This window comes from Apostichopus japonicus, chromosome 1 (genome assembly GCF_037975245.1).
Source record: "Apostichopus japonicus isolate 1M-3 chromosome 1, ASM3797524v1, whole genome shotgun sequence".
In the NCBI taxonomy this organism is placed as follows: Eukaryota; Metazoa; Echinodermata; class Holothuroidea; order Aspidochirotida; family Stichopodidae; genus Apostichopus; species Apostichopus japonicus.
The window spans coordinates 6,300,938-6,328,758 of NC_092561.1; the positions used below are offsets into that span (position 1 = coordinate 6,300,938).

Consider the following 27,821-nt stretch of genomic DNA (forward strand, 5'->3'; position numbering starts at 1 on the left):
AACCAGCTTTTAAAAAAGGCAAGTTTCTTTTAATCCCATCCATCTCACATGGATGAAATCTTGACAGAGTACAGAGCTTCAGCGGTCTCGGGGATAATTACCTCAAAGGAGATGTTAAATTTAACATCTCTTGACATGTATTAAATGAAATTTTCGATCAAGAACGTCATCGAATTAAACACATCCTCCTCGGACAAAACAAAAGGGAAAGAAGTCTGCTCGAATACCGTCTCCCTATGAAAAAAAAAAATAAGGAAAAAAAAATATAAAAAAAACTTATCCTCGATATAAAGCACCTACCAGGTTAAGTAGTAAATCACTTTTCACACATGAGATGAGAGAGAAAGAAAAACCCTATCCGTCTCTTTCGTTTTTCGAAAGAGAGAAATCAAATCACAGAGGCTCTTCTAAGTCACATGACCATAGTTCATTTGATTGATATCTCTAGAGATGCCTCTCTCCCGATTCGAGGCGGCCGGTTCACCCTCCGGCTATGAGATGCACGCAGCAGCGAGCTTCTTCTCATCTCAACCTTGTTTTCCTTTTAACAGTTGTTTCTTTATCCTAACCTGGCAATCTGCTCGGAGGTTTTTTTTTCTTCTTCTTTCTTTTTGATCGTGACGTGCGACATCATCTTGCTCTCTCTCTCGCTATCTCTCTGTTCTCCTTTCCAGTGTCTCTTCATTTTTAACATCGTCGTCACAATTCTTTGGTTTGCGTGCACTGCCAGTACTAATTTTTTGCCTACGAGTGAAAAAATGCTCTGCTGTTTCGCAGGTACGTCTAGAGACCGTCTGTAAAATTTTGTGTCCAGATATTTATTTGTAAAGAAGGTTTTTAAAAAACCAGAGATGCAGTCTGTCGGTAAGTGTTTACCATAGAATTTGGAATTAATAATATGCTTTTGTTTGCAAGTTGTTTTGGCTTTTGTTTGTTTTCACTTTTGTGTTATTGTTTTTTTTGGGGGGGGGGGGGATTATGCTAGATTGGAGTTTAAGAAGTTTGACAGTAGAAGTGCTGCATATAATTTGTTTTGTGATTAAATAATAATAATTTATCCCCAAAATAAAGTTAATAATTATGTTGATGAATTTATCATTAAATTATTAAACCAATTGGTAATGTACCAATGAAAGTCTCTTAATAGCAATATATTAATTTACAAATTTTATTAATTCTTGATTTATTTAATATGCATTTTAATTATTTATTTTGCAAATAAATTTAAAGTAATACTAGCCCTTTAAGTGAAGTTTATGAATAGCTTGGAAATCCTTTTAACAATATTAAACATCAGAATGTTAATTAATATTTCATTTACAATGAGGTAAACCTATTTTCAATATATAATGAATCATTCACTAAATTTCGAAGAAATTGAATTGTTTCAAACAACTACAGCAATTTTGTTTCTCCTTGGAGAGAAAATACAATGATCTGAGTCATTGACTGAGTCAGGAACAAAAATGAAATGATTTGTTTCAATAAAACTTCCTGATATATAGTATACTTCAGATCATAACATAAGATTTAGTAAAGAAACATAAACAGTTGATTCAAAATGGGTTACCTTTTCTTTCTTAATTTGGCTCTATTTCTTGAGAATTTCATATTGCCTTCTTGATAATCTTGAATGAACATTATTATTAGTTTTTGTTTGGAGCAAATTTACATAATTTGCAACATGTACTTTCTTGAAAATATTTATCGATAATACTGTAGATTGGTCTCAACAGGGTGGCATTTAATATATAGCTCAATGTTGAAGTTATGAACATCTGAGTGGCCATTATTTGCTTGTTTTTGGCATATTTGTGTCCTGGAGTAATGATTTACCAGTTTACATAATTAAATATACATGTATGGTAACAAAACCATAGCATGTTTGGGGGAAAATATCAGATCCTTTCCTTATCCGTAATAGGTCCAAAATATATTTTATTGATTGGTTTGGTTTAAAATTTTCATCAGGTATTTTCCTAACGATGCTTATACTTTATGAATATTGCAAGATCTGTTTGTGCAGGTCGAGGGTCAAACCATTACACTTTTTTGTCCCATTTTGTACAAAATTGCCCTGTTTTCTTGCAGAGAAATTCAAGCAGGCACAATCTCATCGTTGACAAATCATCTAGAAATTCAAAATTCAGATCATGATCAGTTAGAGGAGGATGAAAACATGCCTTAACATAAATCACCTCTTTAGCTTTCTCTTATCTTTCTGTTTCAACCTCACAAAATAAAGTTCGCTTTCTGAATATTTTGAAGTAAATTTTACTGGAATCCCATACGGTAGTTGATCCAAGAGTGTTTTTAGCTTTGTGCTGCTAAATTGCAATTCTGAATGAATGGGGTGCTTGAGATTGGTAAATTATGACTTTGTAACTTCAGGACTTGGGAGGGAAATGCAAACAATGTAAGACAAGCAAATTGTGAAAGACTTGATTTCTGTTTCGTAAATTCTTCTTCTACAGTAATTCTGAAACCAACATTTTTGGAACTTTTTTGTACCCTTTCATCCCATTTGGTTTTTTACGCAAATTGAAAATGAATATTACATACATGATATATATACATATGTTGATATAGATATGAAACAGTAATGAGTTGGAAAATCCAGAACAGAGAAAAAACCTTACAGCCTCCACTGGGATTCGAACCCGGGCCTCTCAGCTCTTGCTTTATATGCAGACACCTTAACCAACTAGGCCGTAGATGCTGATTGTATGTCCAAAGGTTCCAAACCAGTAAGGAAGGTTGCATTCCATTGTAAGCTTTTGCCACCTGTATTGAACAATACTAGTTCTGTTTTGGTGACATATGTTTGCCTCACTTTAGAGATCAAACATGATGCTAACCAACTCGAAATCATTCGTGAATCCTAAGGCCGGATCTCCAAAGAGATACTTTGAACAGACCCTGTTAAATGAATTGGAAATAAATGACAAACTCAAATGAATTTTTGAAACGGTAATGAAAGAACAATGCAATATATATATATGTTTTTTACTCTTTCCTTCTTTAAATTATACATTTTTCTTTATTTTTGTAGGAGATCATCCCGGTGAGGGAGAATTTGCTGAAGAGTACAGTGACTATGGCTCCATCAAATCAGGTTTGCTATTAACTTCCAGTCATCATTTCAAAAGCTAATCTCAGGGGTGGATCCAGGATTGCTAAAACTTGGGAAGAAATAATGGCCCTATGTGGTCGCTGAACCCCCCCCCCCCCCATGAAAAAGACAGTTATAAATGTTAAGTGGTGCACTATAAGGCAGTCTATAACTAAGGTCTACTTGCAAGGTTTTGTTAATAACTTAACTTTGATTTTTGTTTGAGGTTGAAAAGGGGGAAGGGTCACACTCCCCCACCTTTTGGTTCAGTGTCAACTTCTTTATAAAACGAACCTTAATCATGCTGGAGGACTAACATTTATATTTCAAAAACTGTGACAGAGGGCTTAGCCCTGTGCAGCCCCACCCCCCCCCTCCCCCGCCATACATACTTTCCAATTTACCGTTTAAGCCTTCTTCAGGTCTTCTTTCATTGTCTTAGGAAATTTTTACAATATTAATAGAAAAGTCAAGGTCAACATTTATTTTTGATATGTTAAAGAGGAACATAATCTAAGCATTCTGGTGAAATTTCATTCAATTCCTATGTACCGTTTTTGAGATATTGACAGTTGAAATTGCCTCCTTTCGTACCAAAAGTGAACTTGGAGCAAACAGGTGTGACATCATTGTTGCACACTGAAAAATAATGTTTCGTTTTCCTTTAAAATTTACGCCTTATTTTATACTCCACAATTGGATGCATCCATAATGTGCATGTACCATAGGTATTGATATTTTATAAACTTCACATCCCCTTTAGACAAACTAGTAACCCTATCCAATCCAAGGTCAAATCAATAGACTGGTAAATAAAGAAAAAACAAAACATTATTTGTCATTGTGCAACTATGACATCACACCTGTTTGCTTCAAGTTCACTTTTGGTAGAATATCAGATAATTTCAACTGTCAATATCTCAAAAACGGTACATAATAATTAAATGCAAATATTACTAGAATGCTTAGATTATGTTCCTCTTTAACATATCCAAAATAAATTTTGACTAGGACTTTTCTTTAAACAATCATGTTCTTTATTTTCAATACTGTATGTAGTAAACTTACAAAAAACTATGTGTAGAAAAATAATTGTTGGTGATAAATTGATAAAAGTGAATTCCGTTTCGGTGGCAAATCTCATTCTTTGATGTCAATTGTTGCTTTGTGTGTACAAAGTACGTTTGCTATTGTGTTTGTGTTTTGTTTTCGCATTTTTCTCGTTTTCTTTATAAATCAAGTTATTCGTAACACATCTCACCAATCTGGTCTTGTTCATTTTATAGATAATATTGTGCCATTTGATATGCCAAACATAAGCTTGGAATTTAATGAGGCAAGTTTTCCCATGAGAACATCGGTAGAAATATTTTAGTTGTTTTGAACAATGACAACAATTTGACATATATAGTCAAAAATGTGTCAATGTGTGTTAGTGTTTGCTTCATCATTGATATAAATCAGTATTTAGAAGTTTCTGCTATTATAGTATAATATTTGCAGGTTTTTAATTGATAGCATGTTTTTATTTGGAGTGTCAAAGACATTGTTTACAAAACATATGGATGTATGCAGTGAGTCTTTCTGGAAATTTTTTAAAAGAGGATTATGATTGTAATTTTGACAAATATGACGTTGTTTGAGGCCGTAACCATGGCAGTACTTTTGGTGATTATAAAAAATAAAAATAAAAATTTAAGTGATGCAAATGAGAAGAAAAATTAAGAATTTTTTAATAACTAATTTTAGAGATATTCATCATTTCTGATTGATAGTTTGGGTAGCGTCTGGGGTAATGGAACTTTCCAAACATGCTCAAAATCTAACAAGGGACCTATACTATCGGTCATATCTCAAGTTCCACAAAATTTGAAAAGCTGCAGTTTCTGGTTGCAGATCATAACTGTACCGTGAGTCCATCACTAGTGGTATATATATACAATTTCATTCGCAGTTGTAGAAGAAGAGATCTTTGGAGACTTATATCAAACGTTTCAAGTCAATTTGTGTTTTCTAAAACATGATTATTGTTCAGGGAAACGATTTAGTCAAACACCCAAAGCCTCAGACTGTTCATCAGATGTGTGTGCAGCCTGGCGCGCTTTCAAGAGACTTTTTTGTACCTTTAATATTAAAAAATAGTTCAGTACAGATTATGCACATTAGGACCAATAAGACAGCGCCCTCAGTGTTCATTTTTTACTTACAAGATTTTTCTATACCCAGGTAATATTAGGTAACAATTTTGAGAAGGGGGAGGGGAGCACAAACCTGGAAGGGAAGTTGGACATCATGTGACTGATTTGAGGCTCAGGGCAAACCTCAAATTTATCTCAAAACTGTCCAATAAAAAAGATCCTCTGTACTTTCAGTTCCACATATCGCCATATCTGAATTTCTTTTCAACAGCACAGGGCACTTTTGATAATTTTAACTATGTACAGTCTAATTTAATTCTAATTCAACAAAAGGGCACTTTTAACAAAAAGCTACTACTTAATTTATACAAAACTAGAAAAGGGATATTACTGTTCTCTATGAAGCAAGTTACAACTTTGTAATATGAATTGGGGCGACTGCAAGGTATTTCACAATACTGGGGGAGGGAAGGGGGTGGGGGGTTGAAATGTACTTCCAGTGCCCTAATACCCTACTTTGGCACTGTTGGAAATTTGACTGGTATTAGAGTATTGTTCTTACTAAACTATATGGTTAAAATATATACATATACTGTATATATATATATATATATATCTATATATATATCTATAAATATATATCTATATATAGATATTTATCTATATATAGATATATCTATATATATATATACAGTATATATCTATCTATATCTATAAATAAATATATATATATATAGATATATATACAGTACAGGCTCTGATAAGCTGCTAACTACAAATAAATTGTTCAGTTTCGAGATCAAAATTGATATGATCCAATATTCTATAACCCCAATTGATGTGAATCTTAATGCAACTTATCACGACTTAAATATAAAACAGAATTAAAGTGTACTGTAGGATGGAGAAAATCCCAGCTTTCCATTATAATCAGTAAATCAACGACCCCAAAAAGAGAGGAAGAAAGATTAACCAAAAAAAAAGAGAAAAAAAAAATTGAGGCTCCTTAATGGATGGCATCATGCCAGAGGGTGTTAAACGAAAAGTGACAGAAAGACGAGGAAAATAATCGCTTAAAACCGTGAGAGTTGACACGTTTGCATGCGTTTATCCTCTCAAAGACCTCTCAGGAACCAGGTTAAATAATTTACAAGCGCTCTTATCCGGGTTTCATCGCGAACGGCTCGACATTCTACAAGGAGAATTTTTGTATCTAGGCAAAGAGTATATATACCCAGGAGGGAAGCCCACTTTTAAAGGTAATATATATCGGCTAGGATATTTCTTTGGGTCGAAGAGAAGCCTATATATTTTCGAAATATCAGACGTTCGTTTGCCTTATATATTTCCACGCCATCCCTCACTGGGATATATTATACTCGAATTCTAAAATATAGAGTTACTGAATTTGGTTTGGTGGGAGAATTAAGGGAACATAGAAGGGTGAATTTTTTACCACCCCCCCCAAAAGAAAAAAATGTATGAGACTATGACAGTATTAACTTTTCAAAGGCTCCCTGGTTTCATTATTTAAGAGTTTAGTCATAGTTTCAAATTTCTACAATTGAGGCTCCCCTTGCTAGCGCCTAGATAGGTTTGATATACAGATAAGGGCGACCGACTTTCTGAAAGAGGACAATCAAATCATGATGCCCTCTGCATTCTGGAATTTGGCTGATAACAGGAATCGTAAAAAAAATTGAGTAAAATGAAGGAGAGAGGTAAGAGAAAGAATAGTTAAAACTATTTTAATTGTGAGAATTTTTATGGAATATAAACAGGTAAGTGAGAAAAAGTGCTGTTATATTCAACTGCCACATGAAGCAAGTTGCATAATAATATTAATAATTATAATAAACCGGCAGTTATTTTTACGACGCTTAAGCGAACACGAATGTGGGAGAAGCTCGCAAGGGCTTTATCGATTACAACTTACACGTCGGGTGGCTTCCAATTCAAACATTTTAACTCAAATTTGAATTTTCAGATGGGAAAAACGTAGATTGCTCGTGGATGAAAAAAACCACCTCACTATGACCCGGCCGGGTATCGAACCCGGTACCCCCCCTGATTGCTAAGCCTCATTACTTCAAATGCCACTGCCTATATCCACTAGTATAGGCCAAAGCATCATAGTGTGCTAAGTTGAAGTAATATGTGAATGAATGGCCGCTCTTCCTCATTCCCCTTCTCCTCCCCCCCCCCTACCCCCAAATGTGAGGATTTTTTTAAAAATATATAGTATGTATGTATTTTAGATCCTCCTGCATGCAGGAACTCCTGAAGAAGCCACATTGGCTTAGATTCATATTTAACGTCCATGATTATGAATTGTCAACAACTCTGTAACTGGACGACATACTTTAATTTTTGGAGTGACTCGAACCGGGGAATAGTTTCTAATACAGACGACTGAAACGATATTCTGTTCCTATTATTGACCGTCCATTCTTTTCTACTTACATGCTACTAAGCAAAATGATGAATGTACGTATTGCCAAAATATTAGTCCACTCTCAAAGATCAAAGAATGATCAATTTGTAAACATCCTGTGTCCTGTCTCTGTGTGTTTGGCAACCATTATTGTTCCTCAAACGCTGACTACATGTGTGTCCGTAAAGATGACAGCTAGAGCTCTTTGTAGGTTAAAATTGCGTCAAATTTGACATATAGATGGATTCTACGATGCTCTGATTTTTGTAACAGCTTTAGCAGACTGATTGTGGTCGATTCCCTGGTTAGGACCGAAATCCTGGACACTGTTGAACTTACTGCATTAATCAATTGCAAATTTCACCATGGAGAGCCTAGAGGTATTTGAAAACTAAGCAACCATAGTCCTTCTTCAATAGAACCTATGAGAAGAATGGAGAGTTCACTCATCAATGTATTTGTTGAGTAAATTTTAAAGGTGGCTGGAGGGGGGGGTGGGGCTAGGTCGGACCCCTCCTCCTACCCTTGTCCTTGTCTTCATGCAAATCATAGTAACTCCTAAAGTTGCTGTAAACAAAAATTCAAAATAAGATATTTCATGCTAAACCAATTTTAGCGTCTCTCTTGCATATAGCCACCAATTACGAACTGCCTGGCTAGCTCGGTAAATAATGTTCCAAAATAAAGCATAATTTAGAACAATTGTTGTCATTGAATTCCGACTATTTAAGGTCAGTGGTTTAAACTCCACCTCTAGCCAATATTATTTCTCTTTGCTCTGTCAAATCTGACTTGTATGAATAGAAGTACTAATGTGGAGGTCTACTCGAACAAAATGAGACAAACAAGCAAAATTCTTCCAGAATATCAGTTCAAAAATATCAGTGTAAGTACAAACATAAGAATACAAATAAAGTAAAGGGCGGTGGAGCAAACAGCAACAGCGTGAAACGGTGTTCACTCTCACATCTCGATGGCTATTACAGAACGAGACACTAGTTAAATCTTCGTTAAAGTAATTATAAAAACAGCAAGGATATTTGAATGGACCCTTCCTGTCTGTAGATTCTATAGCAAGTGGCGTGGATTTGTGGTTAAGGCAAGAAAGTTACGCAAGAAAGTTACGCAACAGGTAGAACACTACCACTAGACGTGATTTATAAACAAAGGACACCTTTCATTTACCAAGACAGTACATGCGTGGCAACAAGCTATGAAATCATGAATATTCAAGAAGGGTGAAAGTCAAGACTTTCGTAAAACAAAGGAAATAATTTACATGATCCTTCACACTAATATCATCCTTGAAAAGAATAAGCAGGACGGTGTCGAACCCTTCTGCTGCCTCTTCCATCCCTCTCCTCGTCTGTGCCTCTTCCTCTCATTTCGCTTGTCACCTCCTCCGATCTCATCCATGAACAATCTCGTGCAAATAAAATCTCAAAGGAACTGAACTAATACTCTACAAAACGCAAATTGAATTAATTATTGCCATCAACATTAATTCATATGTCCTCAAAACTCATCCATAAGTCTGATATTTTTCAAAGGACAACCACTTTTTTTGCATTTTCTATGTTTTTCTGTGTGTAGAATCGTCTCACACTAATACGTACATAATAGAGTCACAGTTTCTTCCAGTGCCTCGACTGTAGATATGTCGACAACTTTAGAAGACAGAAAATAATTTATGTGGAAAGAAATGTCGATCGTGCCAAATTTATCGTGGCAAAAGTTGAGATTTATCAAGACTTGTTGTTAACTCTAGAGGTTGTCAAAGCTATGCTCCCATGTGGAACAGCTGTGGAAACGCTTTTAAGACGGTTTTCTTCGAGACAGGCTATAGAATTGTTAATGATCGATAACGAAAGATTTATTTGGTAGATTATCTACTCTTTGGAATCGATTCTTTTTGCTCTATCACATGTCACCGTGACAAATGATGTTATGTCGTGTTGATGATCTACTTTACGTTACTATCATCGAGAACTGGAAGAATTTTACAAACAACATCGTAATTTTTTTTTTCTATCACTGGAATTTATGTTGGCTTTTCCTTTACACTGAATTGTTGATTTCTGTTATCAAGTTTGGTGAATTAGTTGTTCATAATTAAAATGTCAAGGAAAAGTCTCTTATGTAATAAAGGTAGTCTTGCTTATAATAAAGGATTCTGTGTGTTAACATTGACTGACTTATATACGATGTCAGGACTGAAAGAGTCCAAAAGTGCGATGTTGATCGAGGAAAACCAACATTTTCCTTGACCTTCAACCAATCAGTAGAAATTATCACTTATGTCGGAAAGATTCCGTCACATTAATGTGACTGTCATAATTGACTGCGATAGTTTGTTATCTAAATTATCAAAAGCTGATCAATATTGTCGGCAAAAAATTTGATTCTTCGTAATGTTATCAAGTTCCAGGAATTGCTAACATGCTCACTTTTGTAAACTTCTGCACAAAACAGTGTAGTATCCACGCCACCTCTACATGTGTTAATGGCCAATGAGTGATAAACAAAGGATGCCATACCACAAATCAAATCATGTCTATTAGACTGTTGTTTTCAACCTTGAGCCTCATGGTCAGATCTCATCTCTGCTAGTCCAATCAAGAGCCATTAATTACTTTAAATCTGTCCTGTCTACTCGGATTTGGTATTGTTTTATCTCACTCTGTCCCAGACGTTTTGTAAGAGGCGAGAAAAAGGGACGGAAGTTACTGATGTCGAATAGCTTTGTTTTATTTTTGCAACAGTTATAGCAAAAACTTCCAAGATTGTTCTGAAATATACTCAGGAAAAAGCAGAATTCTTTTGAGAATATGGTGTGTGGCAAATGAATGTTTTCGTGCTTTGAAACTATTATGCACTCAAAAGAATCTCAGCAAAGCTAGTAGTGAAATAACAGTGCTCAAGTTTTTTTCAAATTGTGATGTTGATATTTCTGCTCGAGAATTTTTCGCAATTAGTGACATATTCTCAAATAGATGGACGTCCTTTAATGGGCTCAGTTACTAACATTTTCATATTGTTGAAATAGGCAGAAATCTTAGGTTTTTGGTGAAAAAATAAGCTGTCTAAAGTTGTTGCATTTTTGTTTGTATCCTAAAAGATGTCATTTCATCATATTGAAATTGGAAAAAGTTTTGCTTTATATTTATGCAAAGATGGATTTATAGTCATATCATTTGACATCATTGGAGTATTTAAGTAGGAGTTTTGCTAACGGTATAGTCACTGCAAAATGTTTGGTATTTCAGTTATTGCACATGATAATTAAACAGTCTGGTGTAGCACAATAATTTATTCATAGTGTTCCCTCAAATTGATAAAAACTTAGAGTGACAGATCAATTTTGCATTGTTAAGGAACATTTTTCTCGAACGAAACATAAGTTTCCTACTATAGATTTTTATTTTAGTGTCTTCCTGTAATGCAGATATCCAACAATAATTAAAGTAAAATTAAAGTAAATGATATACAGTATTACAGTGTGAATAGTAATATGTGTGACAATTAACCCGCATAAACCAGCATGTAAGAAACAGAATCATTAAACATGCAAATGCTGTAAATGTTATAGTGTGGTTGTTTAATACAGAGAAAGCTATTACTCAACCTAATAATATAGCCTACATGATGGCCTTTTGGTGTGAAAAAAAAAAAAATAAGTAAATAAATAAATAAAAAAACAATCATTATACAGGTATCTGTTATTTCAGTATATGAAATAATTATATTTAAAAGTGCTATGGAGGTATAATTGTGTTTTTATACATCTTCAAGCCATTTGAAGTAAGCTCGCAAAATTCAACAATATGTTCTTCTTCCTCTTCAGGAGATATTGAAAATCAGAGCTCCAAATCGAAGGCAGCGAGCGTTTCTTTGACGAGCGGTAAGTAATTTGTTTTCAAGTTTTGGTTTAAAGTGCTTAATTCTCGATCGGCCAGATGTGAAGCAATTCTAAGAATCAATAAACCAGTAGTTGCTACGCGGTCATGTGTGATGGAACAACCCAAAATGGATCTCGAGTTTTGAAAAACAGCCATCAAGGAACGGAGGCTAATAAATGCCATATCCATTTGACTGAACCAAAACAAGAGCCTTTGCTGTACATACTAGAGTTGCCTCAAGATTGGCTGCTTCTGTTATTGTGCATATAACATAGTTATGCAACATTCACAGAGATATTGTGAGGGTTCTTACAGAGCTGCAATTCAGGGATTAAAGTTAATGTTCACATTTTGTGAAAATAGTATATATGGTTCCTGTGTAAAGACACTGCCAAACAACTTTGGACTTGTATAGCAATCTGACCATTTTGCATAGCATTTTACACAGCATTTGGCGTAGCATTTTACATAGCATTTAGCGTAGCATTTTGCATGGCAATTTACACGGCATTTTGCAATGCAATACCAGATCAATTATACCCTGCAATTTGCTGCAATCTGTTGGTACCATGCCTAAAAGCAATTCAGGGATTAAGTTAATGTTCACATTTTGTTAAAATAGTATATGGCTCCTGTGTAAAGACACTGACTAACAACTTTGGACTTGTATAGCAATCTGACCATTTTGCATAGCATTTTACACAGCATTTGGCGTAGCATTTTGAATAGTATTTTACAAAGCATTTTGCATAGTATTTTACACAGCATTTGGTGTAGCATTTTGCATGGCTTTTACACAGAATTTGGCGTAGCATTTTGAACAGTATTTTACACAGCATTTTGAATAGTATTTTACGCAGCATTCGGTGTAGCATTTTGCATAGCATTTTACACAGCATTTGGTGTAGCATTTTGCATGGCTTTAACACAGTATTTGGCGTAGCATTTTGAACAGTATTTTACACAGCATTTGGTGTAGCATTTTGCATAGCATTTTACACAGCATTTTGCACAGCATTTTGCATAGCATTTTGCAATGAGATACCGGATCAATTATACCCTACAATTTGCTGCAATCTGTTGGTACCATGCCTAACCTTTAATGGAAAGAAAAATCTACCTGACATGTTTACCTTTGGGCACTGTTTTGGTTTTCTTTAATTTACACGTTTCCGGTTGATCATCTGTTGGGCGGATACACATATGAAAGGCATATTAATTATGAATTATCATTATTTTGTAATGAGAAGAGAAAGTTTTATGCGAACTGCTGATCTGTTAGGTTCATTCCCATTCCTTTTAAATTATCAGAAATCATATTTTGCTTGTTTTTGAAATAGTTGTCACATTTTTCTACATTTGCAAAATGCCGTTTAATAAGTTAAAGAATCAAACTGCAGCTTTCACAATCTTTCATTTCCTTTTTCTTTCATTTTTATCATTACAATAGTTGTAAGACTGCTTCCGTCTGAAGTTTGAATGTCAGTGTTTGATGATTCAGAAGTTTTGAAATCTTTTGTATTTTCAGTCTTTTGATAGCGTGCGTATAAAATCAATTGAAAAGTGAGAAACCGTCCTCCCTCTACAAACGAACTGCAGAATACCATGGTTTTTTCAGGTGGCATGCAAATGTGGCACTTCTAGGAAAGATACATGAATAGTTTGTGATTTCCACCTGTTCTTTGAAAGTGTATCTCAGTATGTTAATAATGTTTCAAAATGTCATATGTTTGTTCGGAGGTAGCATACTTCTACCAGATGGCCCCATTGCTACTCCAGGAAGTGGATCGCAATGGGTTGCCAGTGATGTCATTTATGTGTACATCTTCAACAAAAGCTTCCTTTTTTAATTATGATGTTGTTTACTCCTGAGAATTTTTTATATGATTTATTTTGGTACAATTGAATCTGTGTATAAAGAAAGATATCCACATCTGTAGAGGAACGATTTTCTTCATGAATCATAATGGAAAATCAAAAATATTTTCATACTTTAATATCATGATGATGTCGCTCACTCGGTTGTTCCCATCCACGTGAATAAAACTTTAACCAAAACCATGAAAATATTTTGTAAAAAAATTCATCGGAGTGAACAAGAAATGAAGAAAATAACAGTTGGAGACAAAAACGAATTTTTTTTCTATCACCGGAAAATCCCTTTAAAATTGGGAGAGCTGGTGGTTATCCCGTCCATCTCCATGAAATCGAAAGTTATGTCGCAGAGGAAAGCCGAGAGAAAGGCTTGTAATTAATTACTAAAATTTGCAGCTCGATTGATCATCATAGCGTGTCTCCTATGACGTTTGACGTTGCACCTGTCTTCGACATAAGGTTTCCACTCGGACGATCTGATTCTTGGCTGTTGCAAGAAAGGGAACATTATTTTTAATTCTTTCCACAACTTTGCTTCTTCAAATAGGAATTGATGAATTTAGTGACTCGGACAGCCAGCTGGCGCCACTGTTTCAGTCTTCGTTCGGTAAGTTTTTTTTTTTTTCGTCTTGACGTTCACTAATTCTGACAGACGCCTGACTTCTCTTCGTTATCTTCAATTTAAAGTAGCATTCTGGCATTTTAAAAAGAAGGATTCCTTTTACGTTCTTTAAAAAAGGACATGATATTGTTTTTGTGTCAATTATTAGCTCTAGCATTGCGAGTAAAATTTGAATAATTGTTAATACTGTCCATTGCGGTTGTTATATGAAATATAAACACTTGTTCCCCCGCCCCCCCCCAAAAAAAAGTTAATTAAATATAATTTCCTTAAAATTGTTAACTTTAATAGTCTCTATGGACTTGGAGAATAATTATGTTACAGTTCGAACTGCTTTCTGATCAACTTTTTCAAGTGGCATTTGGACCCGACACTCTGATAAAAGGATCAGCTTTTAGGATTATCACAGGAGGACTTAAGGTATCATTTAACATAATTTGATATTTTTAGCCCAAGCAAATTAAAAAGCAAAATTCTAAACTGTGCTAACTAGTGATATTTCAATATCGCTATGACAGTTTTCAAGATGCTCATCTTTAAAAAATAAACCGATTGCCTAGAATGCTCCTTTAAGGCCGGTTGGAGCTAAATCGATTCAATTATGTCAGCCTCTCTGTCAGATAAGGCCTTCACATGAATTTCAATCCATTGTTACATAAGTCCTGATAACTAAGCCTAAAGAATGTTTGATAAGCTTCCTATGAACAAAGGAAACTCGATGGATGACATGCAACATCAACATCAACATTTGCAATGTAATGTACAACATCTTATTTGAGGCCATGCATATAGCATCTTTATATAGTTCCTAAAGAGAGGGACCATATTAAAAATGCTCTACTTGCTAGACTAAGGAGTTCAGCCACTTTGATTGATTACAGCCAGTGACATTTTAAACAGTTTATTTCTCAATTTCTCAGAAATTTAAATTTAAATTGCAATCTCTTGTACAGTGTGTGTGTGTGCAGCAGTTCTACTCTATTTGGTTGATTCTCGAATTTCAGGCTTGACAAAAGAAATATTCTTTATATTTAATTTTTAAGAAGAGAATGGAACATTGAGAAGGTCACTCATTCTTAACTGTCGTATGAGAGAAAGTTCTCGATGTTTAATGCATTTATGACTTTATTTCACCTTCATTTTGGAGCCCGTCTAAATTTTGCTTCAAGTTTCTGGTGTTCAAAGTGGGGAGCAAAGAGCCTTTCTAGCATCAACAAGAACATTTGAAGGGTCGTCAAAACTTCACAAGGGAAAGAAAAAATTAGTGGAAATTCAATAAAAATTTCTTCTGAGTTGCAAAGTATAACATCATTTTCAACTACTTAATAACGTTAAAATTTCTCAAAATTTGTTGTTTTTTTAAACCACTGTTCTTCTCGCCATTGTTATTGAATATTGTTGCATTTGTTATGTTCTTTGTTAATTATTAATTTTTAAAATTTTAAATATGTTTATGGTTCTTTTGTTTGAACCATTGAATGTTCTTATGTCCTTTGTTGTTATCTTTCCTATATTTGTTATGATGAGTTTTTTTCTTTCTTTCTTGTTTTAGCTATTTTTTTAAGAACCTTTGGGATAAAAAGCCCTTTTTTTCAATTTCATTTTGTTTACAAACTTTGTCTCCTATTTTAAAGGGCAAACACCAAACAACCAACTGACAGCAATAATAAGTGAGTCAAATGATTTCACCTCAACCCATCTTTGGAAGAACTCAACTTACAAAAATAATAAAAAAATTGAAATAAATAACAAGTAAAAATCTGATCCTTAATTATAAAAAATATTTCGATTCATATTTCCTTTTTCTCTGATTCAGCACACTCATGCACAGTCGAACATCTAATTGGACATTTTCTACTTTCTCCCCAAGTTTTATGGAAGCAATTCGTCTTCCCTCCTACCTTTTTCTATGTCACCCCGGGAGAGCTTTTAATCAATCACAAATTTCTTTTTATTTGTCACCTTTGAGCAGATAGCAATCGCTCTCACTTTACGATGTAAATTAATCGTGTTTACGTCCCGGATAAAACAAAGCCCTTCATCCTCTTCCCCCTTTCAGAAGTTTACGTTCATGTTCATGTTCAAGTAAACAATTTTCATCTTGGTTTATAATCACATGAACCCAGAATTTGTTTCCCCTGATCTCGCAAATTTATAATGTCATACAGAAATCTTTGCAAATTTTAACATGAAAGTTCCTCTAGAAAATGAAAGGGGTAATAAAGTATGGTAGGTTTAAATTTGTGTAATTATATGAAAAGAAAAAAAATCAATTGGTTATCGAAGAACGGTGCATTTTTTGGTAACATTTTGATTAGATAAATGGTGATACGAACAGCTTACATTGTCTTGTAATTTGTCACCAATCCGTCGAATAAAGTTTGAAGCGATCGGTTTTATGGTCAGCATCTGATTAAAACCATCTGGAAATGTCAAGGGAAGTAGTGAAAAAGAAGGCTAATCACCAACACTTCTTCAGGGTCTTTTTTTTTTGGGGGGGGTCAACTTTTATGTTTTAAAGCAACCGTTTCAGTTGAGTTTTGTGAATTCTTAGATTGCCTTTAGAAATACTTTAAGTGCCTTCATAAATGTCAGGTCTACGATATTCCTCTCATGAAGAAGTCATGAAGAAACAGTAAATATAAATTGAAAATCTCGGGAGACGATTTTTGCGTGCGATAATAACGGCATCATGAATCATCTTGGCGACAAGATGTGAAGGGGTTTAATTGAATTTGTTTTTATTACATTCCCATTAAAACGTTCTTGTTGAAAGAAAAACAAGCCTAGGAGATTTGTTTTTCTCAGCGTCAAATAGGACGTTTAGATCCTCAGAATAATCGTTGAAATTGCAGACTGAATGCAGAAAGCATATGCAGTGGAGAGGAAAAAGCTCAAGAAAAGACAGACATTAATTATCAAATATACAAACTTTACATTGATCAAAAAAACTTGTGAGATGAGCTATGGTTTTTCAGGATAAAAATTATATACAGATATTAATCCGTGGGATTTTGGAAACTTAATTGAAACCTTACTATAATATATTTCTATCTCTTTGTGTTCACCATGCTCATTAACCTGTCTGTATTCTGTGTGTGTTTTTGTCCCTTCTGTTACTGTTACTTGTCATTTAGCCTTTGAAGAAGATCCTGCTAGAATCGAAACGTCAGGCCAACTTACTTTTACACATTCTCTTACACAGGCTCTCTAGTGGATAAGCAGTTTGCTAACAGTTTTAGTTTATAATATTTTTAACACATTTATATGTAGAGGAAATGTAGGTCGAAAGGAAATTTTTCAGAAAGCGTCACAATGTTACATGGAAATAGCTTTGATGCGGGAACCACTCTTGATGTTAAGACCCTCCATTTTTGTGTCCTCTTTTCTTTGACATGGCATCATTAAATTCAGATGAATAGCAAAATGGGCTGCCTCTCATGGGCACCGTGGCGATCGTCAGTGATATGACATCGATGTGTGCCGAGGTTGTATAAGTCACAAGAGCAAGACATTCAGTGCTCGACAATCATTTTATAGCCGACGTCTCGACGAGGGTAACTTTCGGCTGATTGCTCCGCAAGATTTAATCTTCTCTCCGTCTCGCCGCGTCGTGTTTGATAGTCAGCCGCTTGCACGAGTATGACATTTGCCATCTCGTTTGGATGGCATATTTGCACCGCATTAAAATCGATCGAAGAAACATTGAAATGGATGGTTCCGATATGACATGAGTCCAATCTTTTTCTCTCCCCGAGATTAAAACATCTTGAAATATATTTTGAAATACTAGCTAAATAGGGCTGTTTTTATTTTCCTTTTTGGAGTGAGGTTGGGGGGGATGGGGGGGGTTGAAATTTAGTTGAGCTTTATAATTGCTCAATAATTAAAAAAATTTGATATGAAAAGAGTTGGCATTAATTATGAGATATATTATAGGGCTGGGATATGTTATGGATAATTAAAAGTCTACATTAAGCACAGGATGTTAGATAAAAAAAAACAAAAAAAGTTTGCTTGATGCATGTCGATATGGTTTGTAGTTTCTAGGATAAAAGTTTGTTTCATGAGGTTTTTCTTTCTTTTTTGAAACCTTTATCAAAGACAACTTGAAACATGATCTGAAACTGTCGAACGGCAATAAAAAGGTTTAAAAAATGTGGATTATGTTAACCAGACCTGCATTAAATTGTTATAAAGTGAGGTATTTCAAATTTTATTCTTGCAAATTCACGCAAAGTTTTGTTTTCTAATAATGAGACATCTTTGGTGTGTGAAAGTTTACTGTTGGACGTTGTGGGTATCATGAAAGCAATTAATGTTGTGTGGTACTGTAGGCTACAACTTCTTTCTCAGCAGATGTACCATTAACCTAGGCCTAGCCTATATTAAATATCAACTCTGGTGATTTGGAAAATTCTCAGAAGCCTGCAATAAACTTGAGTATTATACTCAGCCGCCAATTAGGCCTAGAAGGCTAGAAGTATAAAATACTTCATAGCAGATTCACATAGGCTAAGTTAGCATATTTAATACATTGAAGTATGACCACAAGTTTGTATTGGTGTTTTTAGGCTGTTTTTCAACTAATTACAGTAATTAATCATAAATTCAGCTAATTCTTAATGTGAGTAGATATAATTTCATGAAAAGCTTCTGTGAGAAGTCACTTTAAGTTTTGTTTTGCTAGTTTTTCGACAAAAATATTAACTCTTGACAGTTTCAGCACATGCCGTACAACATTTTCATAGTATTGCCGCTAGATGAGTCGTCCACTATCCTGCCAACATTCAAGAGAACAATCCTGCAAAATCCTTTAACTCATTGGCACAGAAAAAACATATCAGGAAGGATTATTCACAGAGGGGGGGAGAGATGAAATCTTCGCGGCTTTATCGAGAAATATCTCCGCAGTAATTCCGAGAACCAGCTCATGCAGAATTAAGATGCGACCCACGATGTTTATCATCTCCGAGCAAAATTTTTGACTTCTAAATCATTTTGAATGGCGTGAGCTTCTCATCAAAGTTTAAACCTCGCAGGGGAATTTCAACTGACTAAATGGGGGTGTTTGGAAGTGGTCTTTATATCTCATTTCATAATTGGCTTAATTTTATCTTATCTATACAATGTTTGATTTTCCCCGATTGTTGTGTTTCCCTCTCCTCGGTGTCTCTTCTTGGTAAATTGAATGTATTTCTGTCGGTGAAACTGCAGCGTGAATCGGTCTAAATCATTATTTAGTCAAAAGTAGATAATGTCTTAAAGCGTCTTCGCTTCTCGACGACGAGATGCTACCCCTAAATTGAGATTGGTTATTCCCGATGACGATTGTTCTGTGTTTGGTCTCTCTGGGTGATTCACAGAGCGAAGGACTCAACGCAGACAGATACAGTCATTTCGATGGGTCACAGCGGGTTCAAGCAAGCAACTGAAAATGGTTAATCAACAGAAGTACCTCAATTGAGTGAATGACTGCCTCTTTGGACGGATTTAATTTAATAGATCTACTCTTGTTTCTTGTGCTAGTCTAATTACTCCTATGCCATGTCATGAAAGAGCTCTTGGCAGTTTCCAAGAATTACGAAAGATAAAAAGGAGGTTAACTGGAAGTTAGAATCCGCCACCATTCTTAAAGATTACTCTTGAAAACTAATTCATTGCAAGGAGGTTTTCTGTGAAATGTCAGAAGCTGAAATTACCTTCTAGAAGCTAATGAATGTATGGCATTGGGAATGAGAGGACACAATATTTCTCTTCCTGTCCAGGAAGAAATCCGACTGAAAGACAGTATGATATGCTTCAGTCTACATTTGAATATGACTTTTGCTAATTTTATTGGTTGGGGGGGGGGGGAGAGATGAAATAACACTTTAGCAATATAAGGCTAATTGCTAATTAAAGGCATTGAAGACTCGCCCCAAACCGCGTGCGGCCATCTGAAAAAGTTAACTTTCTGTTGCTTGCAAGTGACGTTTCGTTCGTGTCGCTACAAAATGCAGACAGTAATGAAACGTGATACCTTAATTGTTATCTTTAGCTGGACCTGAGGTGTCCATCGCTGTATCGTTTATACACTGTGCTGTGGGTATTGACCGCAGCTGTATGTACTGACTGTACACTGTAGTGTCTAATTACCGACGGTAGCAAGCTGTGTGTGTATTTTTTGGGATCGATGGTGGTGTTTAACACTTCTGTTACACCTCATTCGAAACTAGGTCAAATTACCGGCATTAGACGTTTCATTGTGCGCGAGTCTTCACACCCTTTAATAGAAAATCTACACCATTCACTGTCTAAGGACTTCCCCTTCTCTCCTCTGCCCCCTGTCTCATCTCTGCTGTCTCCCCTCCCCCTGTCTCCCTTCCCCCTGTCTCCCCTCCCCCTGTCTCCCCTCCCCCTGTCTCCCCTCCCCCTGTCTCCCCTCCCCCTGTCCCCTCCCCTGCATCTTTTGCACTAGATGAATTAGAAGTATTTAGTTTGCATTACCAGAACTATTGGAAAAGGAGAAATTTAAATATTTTAATAAAATTAAAACTTAGAAGAGTATCACTTACCTGTCTTCTCACAACAATTTGCGACCACCCCGCCTTCCCCTCGTGGCAAGGTAATTCCTCTTTCATCCTTTTTTTTGGATAAGTTAGAAGTTATATTTATTTATTTGGAAAACACCTATTTTGTACTGAAGCCATCGTACCACTCATGATTAACTTACTTGATTGTACAATCAATTTCTTGCCTTTTGTTTATAACCTGTCATTTGTTTCCTCTTACAATACAATGACAATGATGACAATTTATTTCCAGCAATTTTGTACAGTACATGAATGTTTTATAACAAAGTATAAACAAATATTTTGATATACAATACAATCTAGAGAGACAGGTACTAAGAAAAAATATAAGAAACATTCATCATGTTTTGATATACAATATTTAAGCTATACAAATGCATGGAAAAGGGGGAAAAAAAGAAGCGAAATGCTTATAGAATGTTTACCCCATTTGAATATAATAAATATATACATATACTGGAGTAAAATTGTTGAAAAGAAACAAAACTCCAAAACAAAAATTAAAAAATATAAAAAATACTGTATCTATTCATCGTGCTACTTTTCAACCGTTCAATTTTAACAGTTTTACGAGTCTCTACGGATAATTTCCAGGGTGTAATGTCAATAACCTGCAGGGAACAGTACTTTTCAAAAACTGAAGCATTCTCAAAAGACACATGGCCTTTAAGAAGTATAAACGCTCTCTCTGATTAGAAGTAAAAGGTATTGTAAGTTCGCTCGTGAACTTACGAACATAGAGAATTTACAGCTGTCGATGTGTAGGAAAAAAATGCTCTAGCTCCCGAAGGGGCCTTTTCGTTTTAATTCCGAGACATGAATGGTTTCAACTATCAAATGTCAACCACATTTCAGGGGCCCAGTAGTTCTTTTGTAAATGGCAACCTGTAGAGAAGCTATATCGCCCTGTGTCCAATGCCATCGGGCGACTGGATTACATACAGCAATTAACGGTTAAATTTCAATGGTTGGAGACTTGGCTGTGGAATCTTAGGTGTTTGTTTACAACAATTTGACGCTGCCATCCAATAGAAACCTAACATTTTTTTGGTTTATACACGTAGCGTATACTTTACTTAAGAGTAATATTTGAAGTCATATTAAGTGGTTAACGCCAGTGGTTAATGCCAGTGCCTTTCAATCATAAGGTCCCGAGTTCTCGTCACTCCAAGATTATTAATGTATGTCGTTCAGTTACATACAGAGTTGTTGACAATTGACAATTCATAATCATGGACGTTAAATATGAATCTAAGAGACTGACTTCGGTCAGCTTGCGGCTTTGATAAGCCAATGAGGCTTCATTGAGAGTTCCTGCTTGCAGGAGGATCTAAAAAACATATTGGTTTTCACAGAGGCATTTGGCCAGTTGAGTCCTCAAACTTATACAGAGGTTGATGTTGATGGACAATTCATTTGAAATGTAGAGCAAAAGGTTATAGCTTCTCAGTTCGAACTTGTCTGCAATAGTACAGTCATCGAGATATTACGTACAATATCAGGGATGAATATTTATGATTTCAGTTTCGATTCTGATATCGTTTGCCTGGAAAGGAAATTTGGTCATGCCAGGAATTTAGAGAGTTTGCTGGGCATCAGAATGAAATGATGAATTTTGATGTGCTTGCGACGTGGTAGTTTTTTTGGCGCTCAGGTCGTGATGTTTTTTTATCTTAAGTTTTGTTTCTTCATTGACCTATATAAAAGTTGATGGCGCAATAAATAAATAAAATATCAAAATATCGTTTGTGGAAACTTGAGAACAAAACCACGAAATAGTCATGGATATGAAATATCTTGTTATCACCCTAGTCTGCAATATGTTTGTAACTCTTGGATCAATTAAAACTGGACAAAGACAATGCGATGAAAAGAGATGCATTGATAAAAGCTGAAGGCTTGAAGCCTCAGTCTTTGATGTCACTTAAAGACTTGCTGAAGTCTTCGGTCCAAAATTTAGTATTGAATAATGATTCATAGAAGAAGAAGCCATCTTGCCTCAGCTATAATGTCACAGATTAAGACCGATTTAGGCTGATTAATCTTTTGTCCAAAACTGAACAAAGTATCGACTAAATATACATTGAATGGGAGTGACTCAGTGATGTCACTCTGTGATGTCAATCTGTGATGTCACTCTGTGATGTCACTTTTATAACTTGCTGATTAATCTTTTGTCCAAAACTGAAAAAAGTATGGAGTAAAAATTCATTGAAAATAAGAAGCCATCATGCTTCTGTGATGTCAGACTCGCTGAAAGTCTTCTGTCCAATTATCCTGAACTACTTTAATTAAACTAAACTAAAATTAAACTTTTGAGTACATGCTATTCCATATTAAATGATCATTCAATTTTTATCTGCATTAGTTTAGTCTAATAGTTTAATGTCAAATAAATGAATAAAAAATCCAAAATGTTGTCAAAACCCAAAAAATGCTAAAGAATGGCTAAAATATATTTGAATTTTCTTCTCTTACATATCTACATAGGTACATAGGTACAGGTCACTCTACAGTGACCTCTTGACCTTATCAACTGAAACACCATACACTCGCTATGAAAGCTGCTTGCAAGTTAATCTTGATTGGTCGACAACATTCCGCCTGCAACCCTATACAGTACAGTATCTGCACATGGCTGCCATATATCAAGCATATTTAATTCCCAAGCCATTTGTACTCAGAATAATCAACAACCAGACAAAGAACAAAACTCTAAAATACTCAAAACTTCTACCGAGGCTCGAAAAAATGTTTTTGAATAATTATCATCCAAGAAGTAATGTACTCATGTGCTTGAATCTGTCATAATGTGTGTGTGTAGGGGGGACTCTCTTTTCTCTGTCTGAGATATCCCTTCTTCTATTTTTCTTCATATCTGTAATGGGTATTATAAAAGTACACAGCTAACAGTTGCTGGCAAATTGAAGAGGTGCACCGGAGTGATTCACATCCTAATCATGTGATGTGAGTTTTGGACAAAATTCAGTAAAATACACAAATCCCAACAAAAACATTTTTTTTCCCCCTTTTTTTTTTCCCCCCCCTTTTTTTTTTTGGTTTTTTGGCGTGGTTTACATTTAGCCACTTTCACAGTAAATCATCTCATAATACCCACACTGTAATTACCAGTAGTGCTTCCGATGGTTCGTTTCGTAAGAATTTATTTTGATCTAACTCGGTTTTCTTTATCCGGCCCTGATGTTATCTGTATTAATTCCCTCGTTCCATTATACAAGTACAGCTGATGTAATCTCATTAAGTGGTATAGTGTCATATCCGTGTATTTAAGGTAAACCCTAAAGGTTTATGCCGTTACCAATACGTGGTTCGACGTTATTGGTATAAAGGATCTCAAAATGTCTGATCTGCCAAGTAGACAGCTTGTTTAATAACGAAAAAGAAAATATGTTGATGGAAAAGTTTCTGTTTCTTTTTTTTTTTTTACCATGTTCCTGTCATGCCGAGAAGTTTTTTGATATTATTACTCTCGACGGAGAGACGTGTCTGTGATAATTCACTCTGTCAGGTTATTCTTCTCGTAGAAAGGAAAATACGGAGGAACGTGAAAGAAATTGTCGAAATTTTTGTTATAGATTTTAAAAAAACTAAAATATTGGATTCAAGAGCACAGATGATGTACATGTGTACTGTTCATAGCTGATGTGAAAGTTTGTTTTTATATAGTGCACATTTCAGTTATTGTTTCGAAATGTTTATTATGAAACATTAGTCCTGTACTTTCTTCTTTCAGCATGTTGATATTTGTCCAAAAAGTTTAAGGTAATCTAGAATTGGTAAAAGCTAGGTCTCTAAGATTTTTCTGGTGTGTTGCCAGGGACGTACATATCAGGAAGGGGGGTTGGGGGATGGCGGTTGTGGAGGTCATGGTGCGTTCTTAGGTGTATTTATGCAATAAATTTGGTTTACACATAAGGTCGTGCTAAGAAACTACTTCTCCATTTTCATGTGGGATTGAAAGTGGGGGGGTGTATACCCCCCCTCTCATTATACCCCCTCAGTCACCTGGGAATATCAAAAATCATAAGGGAACTTTTTTCTTTAAGTTGTGATTATTGTCAGAAATAGAGCTGTTATATCTCACTTGAGAGTGACATGGGCGGGGGGGGGGGGAGGGTGGAGGGTTGAGGAGCCAGGGAAACTGGTGGGATGTATTCCCCTTCCCCTCCACTATTTTGCAACCTTGGTATCAAAATTTAAGAAAGACCTCTAAGATGATAGCAATAAAAATAATAATAATCTTCACAAATTAGTAGCCAGCTCTAATCATTGAATAACCTATTCAAGCCATTGCCACCTTGTACAAGCATTACGGAGAAATCTTGTTCTCAGTCCTACCTTCCTATATCGAGAGAGAGAGACCAACATTTTAGAAGAAATACAACCACTACTACCATAATGGGAATATTAAAAATAAAAAAAAGAAATTCTTTTGTGAGATAATCATTGCTTAAAGTATTACGCTACTCTGCAGAAGTCTAATGCCCCCATGGGTGATTCAATATTTTATTGCAAAGCATCTAATAGAAACCATAATAAATAAGATGATGTCATATATGTCGCCAAGCATACATTACCCGTTCGCACAATGCCTTCCCAGAAGGTTTAAAAAGAGTTCTCATTCTTTTTCTTTAGGTTAATACACGTTCATTGGCCTGTGGCAAGTCGTGCCAAATAATCTTCCTGGCCTTTTAAGAGATAGAAATTATCCGCTCTTCATTAGTGTAATAAAACATTTGTCCATAAATTAATTTGTTCAGCTTTTGATTAAGCGAGGAATTATAGAACTACAGAATTAGAGAAGATGTTTACAGATATCAGAAGGGTAGTATTATTGTACCGAAAATGGCCAGCCTTTTTTTAATACTTTATATTTCTTTATTTAATATCACCCATTGCTTTGTTGCCTCTGCCCCCCCCCCACCCTGATTCAGGTACGGTTTACCTCCCCCCCACCTTGGTTCCGATAAGGTTTACAAATACCATGCAGTAATTGCCAAGATATGTAAAATGCACAACATCTCATTAGAACTACTAAAATTTTCTCATTTTCCGACTAAAAAATATCGCATGCAATCTGTCATCTCTGCACGTCAAATTTTTATTCCATATTCATTAATTATGTAAAAATCACACTTTTGCACCATGTTATGGATTTTCACATTAACTTATTATCACATTAATATATTACTCCCGTACTTATCATTAATAAATAAACGACTTAAACATTGTTTTAAGTATTTTCTTTCTTTCTTTCACTAATTATTTATACTGATTGATATGCAAGATGTCATTAACACAATTAAATCACAATGTAGGGTGTGTTATGTGTAATATTGTTTATTCTAAAGTAGGTCATCTTTACCGGTTAGAATGTAATATTGTGCACAAGATGATTATAGAAAAAATGACTTAGAATTAACTTAGTTCTTATCAGAAATTTAGGAAAGAAAATCGTTTGCCATCAACACTTTAATCCTATTTATGATAGAGATTTGAAATGAACTTGCAGTTCCCCCTCTCTTTACAGTAGTTAAAATTACAATTTTTGATAGATTTTAATACTTGAAATATAAAAAAGTATAAAAATAATGTTTACTTGAAGGCAACTAATGGAAGCAATCAATATTTACATTTTTAAATTGTTTACAGTTATCTTGCATTGCCAAACATGTCAATTTGCCAGAATTAATTCCTAGCAAAATGTCAGATTCAAATGAAAATAACTTACCTGTCAAAAGCTCATAAATAACACAAATTATCCACATTTTTACATAAATTTTACTCTCCAAACCAGGCCACTATTCGACCTGAATTGTTGCCCCAGTTTTTAAGCAATTCATAATTTTTTTTTTCTGTCAATCTTAAAAACAAATTCTGTAGATTTTGATTCTTACATCAAACATAATATGAGCAAAAAATTGATCTGAGTCTTGAATTTTAACCATTTATCAAACTTCTTTATGCAGATCAAAAATCACTACTTGAACTAGAAAGCAATTTTCAATCATCAAAGCCGTTTTCATTCAAACCTTTGAATCCTTATGACTTATGTAAAAGCATATGTAGGTGAAATTTTTAACAGTTTTTTTGGGGGGTCGAAGGGAGGATTGTTTCTTAATATCTCAGAAAATCTAGGAGAAGAAACTAAGTGATTCCAAAAAAATTATGATTTTTTTAAATTAAAAGGTGCCATTTTTCACCTTTTTTTAATTTTTTTTTTTTCTAAATCAGGCGACAAACCGCCCATCGAATTCTACCACTTGACCGATCCTCCCAAGACAGCGTCATCCATGGACTGGGAGATTGCGGGTAATCTGGGAGACGTGGAATCAAGTGACGAGGATGATATCGTCCTCGGTGTCAGCCCATCTCAGTTGAAGAGACTGTTCTTCAGTAACGATTATATCGAAGTCATGGAAGTACCGACCTTTGGTAAGTTACAGTTTCAGTTTATTTTTCTCCACATCACCTCGGTGAGGTATAAGAGACATTTTACACGGTACATTTCAATAACAATCCAGAGATAAACAAAATGACAAATAACATATAACTTAAGACCATAGGGCAAGGGTCCCTAACTGGGGTGCATGAATCCCCAGGGGGTGCGTGAGTCCATCCCAGGGGTTTCGTGAGACTTTTCTGAAAGTCAAACCTAGAGTACTTTTTGTTGAACTAAAATCTGATATATCATATAATTTAGTAATATACAAAAGTCGTACCTATCAACAAACTTTTTTCGCGTTCCATACGCATACGTTGCCATAGTAGTACCCTACCATACATGTGATAAATAACTGAATTATGAAACAGACACACGCTGTTATGCGTATTATAGTATAATAATGACTCAGATCTTGTCTCGATGAAGTTTGGGGTTTGTGGACAACTCTGAAATCCACAGGGGGTTCGTAGGGGGGATAAAGTTAGGGAAACCCTGGCCTAGGGAGTAAATAGGAAAGAGAGAAGAATGATCAAATCTTTTAACGATTTGTGCTGAAAATTTTGAGAGGAGAAAGAGGGGGGAGGGGGGAAGACTTTAGAAAAGTCTAAAAATGAAATGTGCCAAGTGGTTTGAGACAGAAGGATAGATTCTAAATTAAAGGGATACAAAACAAAGTGGCTCAGAAAGAAATGTCGCCCTC

The 27,821-nt window shown here is 35.1% G+C and overlaps 1 protein-coding gene across 9 annotated transcripts in view; it reads left to right on the top strand.

The window, feature by feature from the left end:
• The window catches only part of LOC139965494 (uncharacterized), a 90,505-nt gene that overhangs the window by 14,883 nt on the left and 47,801 nt on the right, over positions 1–27,821 (top strand). For 3 of the 9 annotated variants that reach the window (XM_071967917.1, XM_071967916.1, XM_071967951.1), the window contains exon 7: positions 26,911–27,111. In XM_071967917.1, coding sequence (XP_071824018.1) covers positions 26,911–27,111 — 201 coding nt within the window. The other 6 variants (XM_071967958.1, XM_071967967.1, XM_071967923.1 and 3 more) reach the window with 4 other exon arrangements.